Raw genomic sequence first — 7,286 nt, 5'->3', positions numbered from 1 at the left:
AGACTTACATGCTTCAGTTAACACAATCGTTAATGATACCACCAAATATGAAGTCATTCAGCAAACTGACAGGCACAGACAAATGAAAAAAGCACCCAAACAATGCGTTAAGCAACCAGATACGTTTAATTACATAATTGCATTTCTAGGGCGTTGGAGATTGATTTACTATACAGTTCTTTTTTTGTCGCAGAATATGAATCTCTTTCAATCAGGATTAGGGTGAAATTACATCCTGTCAGGACACCCAACAAATCATCAGTAGCTTCTATTCCTCTCTCATATACTTAGGCAGACAGTGGAGTTAGCACTGAGGCTATCACAGTGTCCAAACCTGACAGACAGAGATCTGGACATACTGATGAATGAAAAATCAAATTTACACCGTTTTCCTTTGATCCCAGATGTATTCCATCAGCCAGGACATGTTTGGTGTCCACATTTCGCGTCCTTAGTTTTATCGTTGGTGCTACTAGGCTAATGTTTCTAACAAATGCTGACGTATGTCTATAAAACTGGCTGGACGGTCGACAAAATGAATTCCAGTACATACATCATATTTACAGCAGCTAAGCTGTTGCTGTGGTCTTTTTTTTGGATGAACTCCCAACTCTCAGTCAGATGTAGTACAATGCCTTTAGCTAATTAGGCTTGGGGCAGCGGAGGAAGCGCCACTGGCCAGTCGAGTGGCTGTTGTTAGGCAGAATAAGCACATCGCTTTAAAACAATTGGCCACATTTTCTCTTACTGAAAGGTTTATTAAACATGGCTAATGTAATAACACAGCCTGCTGACACAGCTGATTTGCAAATTTTAAATCTAATTGAGAGAACTATCGTAAAATAATTTAGTATTATTTTATTTATAATAAAATCATGAATGTTATTATTAATTATTATTATTATATTAAATAGGACGAAGAACAGTTTTGGTGAGTATCTGTATAGGTCTGTATACAGCGACGTTTTTTTTTTTACTTCCATTGTCCTTTTTTTTTTGAGATTTCAAATCGCTGCTGTCGGAACAATATCTCCAAAATGGTAACTTTACAGGAGAAGGAAAAAACATACTTTACTTTTAATGTAAGTCAATGGAACCAGACATCCTTCTTATCATCAACATTTTTGGCCATTTCCTTTGGTCCAATATTCATGAAATTAACACATAATATAAAGGTCACTTTCAAATTATGATAAAAACTCAAAATGATAAAAATGGAGATACGAGGTTTTGTTCCGACAGCAGTAATATATTTAGCGGTAAATGTTGAAAGCTGAGCCGATAGTGTTTTTGAACAGGGTGGTTGTAAAAGGGTTCCTGTGTTGTTTATGTGTACATTCAGCTGTTTCTGTGGGTGTTTTCACTGTGTGCACCTCATCAACCTGACTTACACTCACTTAAGTTGATCAGGCTGAAAGTTCTCTACACCTGAGGACTACAAGTAGGTTTTGTGTGCGTCGGTAGAACGCACGGTTATGAAAACAATTATGGTTATGATGTGAGGAACATTCATTTCCTCAGCTTGGTTGTGGACGACCACAGATAAAAACAGGAGCAGGGGTGCTGTGGAAGAGTGGAAAACACTCATGTAGTGTGAACAGGAGAGGCAGCAGAGGCTGGTATGAGGCTGGGCCACCGCGCTAGAGTGATAAATAACAGCAAAACCACGTCATGTCAGCTGGACACAGTATGACTTACACTGAACTATAAAAATGAATAACACTTCACAGTGTAGCTCAACGCTGGGTCATTTAAAGAACAGGTGTAGTGTTGAATTCTAACACACAAGGACGCGGGAAGGTTTTTTAAGTTGGGGTGCTGAGATTTTAAGTGGCGTATATGTGATGTGAATGATGACATCATGAAAAATGTTTTTTTTCATTTGATTGCTAATTTACAGAACGTGTCATCTTTCGCCTTCAACAATATGAAGATGATGAATACACATAACTGACACATCAAACCGCTGATGCACATCGTCGCTCAGCTCTCTTGTTCTGGACAAGCTTTATTCAAATGAACTGAGCGGCGCCCAATCAGACAGCTGATATGGTGAGGTAACTGATTCTTACCTAGCCGAGCTGAAGAACCACCGTTTGATAAAACATCATTATTACTGAATTTTTTTCTTTACTTAAAAAACAACATTTGGCTGCTTTGAGGCTCATAACTAGCCTGTAACTCTGCATAAACTGCCCCTCTTTGTACATCAAAATTCATGTATTTTAGCAACAAGCCCCCAAAATGTCAAGCAGTTTTTGGCTCACTGTAATAAAAATATGCATTCAGTCACACGACTACTGCGGATTGTGAAAATTAAAAATAAAATATAAAATACGAACTCCACTCTGGAACAAACACATGAGTCGTTACTATAGTCAAATTACTACAAAGTTCAGAATGTTTCATTATTATTATTATTATTATTGTTATTATTTGCAAAAGTTGCAATACTGAAATCTCACCCTCAGCACCCCCACTCCCTACGTCCCTTGGATGCACGTCATGCAGACAGATCACATTTCTGATATATCTATAAATAACTGTTGAATTGTCATAATAAGGATTATATATAATGTATATAAATAGGAACAACTGTAAACAGGTGTATTACATACTGAAATTAATGTATGTTAAATGTTGTTCTATTAATGTTAAAATAGAACAACTGAACAAAAATTACAAATAAATAAATCTTGCGTCCACATTCTGTGGGTGACTTGGGTGCACATGAGAGGGAGCTGCAGTTCAGTTGTAACGTCCTCTAAATCACTGTGTGACCTTAATGAAGACCTGGATGTGGTTTGAGAGGAATTTTGGGGATGTATTCACAGGGGTTTGTTGACTTCTAGTGTTGGTTAGCCAGGTAGCTCCTGCGCTAAACTAAAGAAGCAAAATGTAGCCACCGATGTCTTGGCTGATCGTCTACATCTGGAGTAAAGGGGAAACTGGGCAAATTACATTTTTCACTGAACCACTTCCTTAACAAAACCTTAGAGAAGTTTACCATCGATTCATAAGATACACTTTAAAGTAGTGATTCTCATAACAGCAAATACAGATACAATACATTTCACATAAGAAAATACATTGCTGGATAATGGGTTTAAAAAAGGGTGTGTGTGCTTTTCAACATGCCAAGTTCATTTATAGTGTTCACTCCATAGGAAACAAGGCACAGTAAATATTAAATACTGAATCCCTTCTAAATCCTTAAAGTTAGCAGGAAATAAGCCTCGTCTTAATGATTCCAGTAGCGTTCTGAGAGCATAACCTTGCATTGTTTTGACAGATAAACTTCCAGTAACCCTCTAAACATCGAAAGAAAGACAAAACAAGGGCTTATACTACCCACAGATCAACATACACATATCAGTGAAGCATTCGTTATCATAAGATAATATCCTCTTTGGTTAAATGAAAGACAATGTCCTACACGAATGGTATTAAAAAAACTGTGCGTATTCAGGCAAAATTGTTAATACAGTATCAAAATTACATTCAGCACTGTGAAAAAAACACTGTCCAGGACCACAGCATGGCATATTCAGCAAAGGACAGAGTCGCTAGATTATCAATAAATATTCATCTCCTTAGAAAAGACCAAGTATAAAGATAACAGTGACGCATCAGGAGCGCTAAAAAAACATCTATTGTCGAATCGGCGATTGCAGTTTAGAGCAGTAACCACACAGTAGCACGTGTAAACTTGAGAAGACCTACAGAAAGTGCAAAAGTTTGCTACGTGCATCACAGTAGCTCCACATATAGTGCACATGCTCCTCCATGCTTTCATCACACACGTACAAATGGCACAGCAGAAAAGCTCAGTGCTTCAGGACACAGTATCTATAGGACAGACAGCTGCCCACGCTGACCAGCGGAAAGCACAAAATGGCACTGCATGCACAGGCAGTATGCTCCAGTGAAAGGAGGTAAAGAAATGAAACGAGCAGAATCCACTTTATAAATGATAGAATATAGTATTACAGAAGATTAAACAGACATATCTCACTATTAAATAATTTCAGCTGTGCTCATTAAAATAAATGCAAAGCAGCATAAAAAATAAGGAATGTATTCAAACAACAGTGGAAGGCAGGCGATTGTTTGCAACATTTTCGGACAGTAAGTGGTCACCTTTTCGCAGCTGGCGCATGTTGTAGGGGTGGCACTCACACCCCTCCGCCACTGCGGTCCACGGACACTGGCCCCCTCAGGTCCAGACTCTCTTCGGCAGTCTTCATCAGGATAGCTAACCGGCTGTCCGAGATTTGGCCCCTCTGCACTGCGCTCATGAGCTAAACCAATCAGAGAACAACACAGATCTAATCAGACACAAGAACAGTGGTTATGCAGGATGGGCTTCGGCTCGATGTTTAGGTCCGGCTCGATGTTTAGGTCTCAAATGCAAAATCAACATTATGCTGATGAAGATATGATGAGGATAGTAGGTAATTCATTCATGTTTTCTAAAGACACGTCTGAGTTCTCTTTGAATACTCTTTCAACAAGCTCGCAATCAGATTCATCCACCCAGGGGAGGGGTTCAAAGCACCACCCATGATAGTTCTTCTGCTTGTTTTGCAGGTCAACGTCCATAAAAATAAAATACTACATCTGTTGGTTGGCTGAATAATAACTATGATCTGCAGTTGTGCTGTGTTTAGGAGAGGGGTGGGATTCTCTTTTGGACTTCTGTGCTGGCAGAACAGAAGTCCATGACTGGCATGTTGTCGCTGTCCAAAGAAAAACATCTCCAAAATTGTAACTTCACAGGAGAGGGCAAAAACGCTCCTTACTTTCAATATAATGCTGACCATACACTAGAAGACTTTGAAAAGACTTTTGAAAGACTGAAGTCTGACACCCTCTCACATCTAAAGACAGTGTCCCAGTTTTCAGTCACAGACTATGATTTTGCAAAGACTAGGAATCTTGCAGTGTCACTATTTACAAGACTGCAACTACATTTTTGAGATTATTTCCCTTCATGCACCCGGTGGAAATTTACAAGCAGATAAACACTTTTCCTTCTCCACTCTGTAGTGGAACAGATGGGAAGATACGTTGGCTGGGCGTGTAAAGATCTGGGCTCAGCACAGTTCATTGTAGAACTGTATATTCTGGCAGATCATCACCCAGTATTTTTATAATAACCTGTAAAATGTGCAGTTACTTCTCTATTTAACATAAAGATTTACACGTCAGAGAAACATGCAGAGATTCAGCATTGCTGACTGCGTGCCATTAACTAAACCATAAAAAAACAAACATGATAAGAAACCAGTGTAACAGGAAGCACCAAAACATTTATGATTCTTCAGTAATGGCATTCCTCTGCACATTTCCTTACATCACTGTTACACTCAGTGAACCTGAAATATTAAAACAGCCAGTTTACATTTTAAGTTAATATGATTATTGTATTAAAGTGGAGCAGATCTGACTTCTTTTAACTGAGATTTCAGGCTCTTATGTATGCATTCTCTCTCTCTCTCTCTCTCTCTCGTCCCTGGCACGTCACTATTTGCATGAGCCAAGATTTAAAACTTAAAATAATATTAAACATTGATTTTATCGCAGCGTCAAGACGAGGAAAAGACTAACTTAAGACGGCCATCCTGACCACCTCACACTAAACGATCGAGGTGACGCGGGCGCGACGCAACTCTAGCAAGACTCTCATGATTTTATTCTGACATTGGAAATTTGTCTGCCGCAGTGAAATCACTTGAAAAGTCGTTTGGTGTAAGGCCAATCATCCATTCTCTACTGCAAAAAATGATAGAAAATAATAGTAAAGCCAGCGAGCATAGCAGCTGACTGGGTTTTTTGTTTATAAAATTATTATTAGAATACACTTTTATTAAATAATTATAATTGTCAACAGGTTAAATTAAAACAGCTTTAAGATCACTAATGGTGACTCTACGCCTGAATAACATCACACTGCTCTCACTGAATTAGCAGAGACGCTGAACTGATGAGACAGTCGCAGTCAATCTTAGACAGGATGTCTACACCTGGTGCTGTAAGAGGTAAGACTTTGGTTAATTAGCCTATAACTCCCACAGTATGCGGTCAGTTGTGATAGTGGGCAGTTAACCCTTAGCCGTAATTAGACATCAATAGTTTCTCACTTGTAGTTCATTGAAACAAGCAAAAAAAAACACTACTGAACATGGGGATTCTAAACTTTCAATACCACATTTGTGTTTTTAAGTACAACCTCACTTCCAAAAAAGTTGGGACGCTGTGTAAATGTAAATAAAAACAACATGCAATGATGTGCAAATCATTTAAACCCTATAATTCAGTGAAAATAGTATAAAGACAACAAACTGATACAATTTTATTGTTTTTTGAAAAATATATGCCCATTTTGAAATTGATACCAAAAACACGTTCCAAAAAAGTTGGGACGGGGGCCTGTTTACCACCGTGTTTCATCACTATTCTTTCAACAACACTCTGTAAGCATTTGGGAACTGAGGAGACACTGCTGTAGTTTTGAAAGTTAAATGTTTTCCATTTTAATGCAGTGCCACCTGAGGGCCCAAAGATCACGGCCAGCAAATACTGGTTTTCGGCTTGTCCCTTGTCCCTTTTCTCCAGATTCTCTGAATCTTTTGGTATTATTATGTACCGTAGATGATGAAAAGCAAAACGTCTTTGCTATTTTATGTTGAGAAACGTTATTCTTGAATTGTTGCACTATTTGCTCGTGCAGTCTTTCACAGAGTGGTGAACCCCTCGTCATCGTTACTTCTGGAGGACTCAGCCTTATCATGTTACTGACCTGTTGCCAATCAACCAACAGGTGTTTTTTTAGCATTACACAACTTTACCAGCTTTTTGTTGCCTCCATCCCAACTTTTTTGGAACGTATTGTTGGCACCAAATTCAAAATGGGCATATATTTTTTAAAAAAACAATAAGATTTCTCAGTTTCAACATTTGATTTGTTGTCTTTGTGCTATTTTCAATGAATTATAGGGTTTAAAAGATTTGCATATCATTGCATTTTGTTTTTATTTACATTTTGCGCAGTGTCCCAACTTTTTTGGAAATGGGGTTGTAAAAGAGTTGTTCAAACATGATTTGAAGTTGATGAAGTTATTGCACTGCGTTTTTGTATTACATTTTATTGGCTGTGTTTGCCATTTGTTTAGACTGAAATAAATGGAAAACTCCAGAAGTGTAGCTGAAATCTGTTTATACAGAATGTAAATCAAATGTAAATGTAAGTCATGATGTATCTAACTATGTCATTAGGCCCGTCA

The 7,286-nt window shown here is 38.2% G+C and overlaps 1 protein-coding gene across 3 annotated transcripts in view; it reads right to left on the bottom strand.

Annotated features, from left to right (window-relative positions):
* Positions 1-1,146: 1,146 nt before the first annotated feature.
* The window catches only part of gpd2 (glycerol-3-phosphate dehydrogenase 2 (mitochondrial)), a 58,177-nt gene continuing 52,037 nt past the window's right edge, over positions 1,147-7,286 (bottom strand). For all 3 annotated transcript variants that reach the window (XM_036569886.1, XM_036569888.1, XM_036569887.1), the window contains one exon: positions 1,147-4,301. In XM_036569886.1, the coding sequence (XP_036425779.1) occupies positions 4,176-4,301 (126 nt within the window). In that variant the 3' untranslated portion in view covers positions 1,147-4,175. The remainder of the gene's footprint in view (positions 4,302-7,286) is intronic.

The sequence above is a fragment of the Colossoma macropomum genome, unplaced genomic scaffold (genome assembly GCF_904425465.1).
Source record: "Colossoma macropomum unplaced genomic scaffold, Colossoma_macropomum, whole genome shotgun sequence".
Lineage (NCBI taxonomy): Eukaryota > Metazoa > Chordata > Actinopteri > Characiformes > Serrasalmidae > Colossoma > Colossoma macropomum.
Note: the sequence above shows the minus strand (reverse complement) of the source record. Positions and strands in the feature narration are given on the sequence as shown.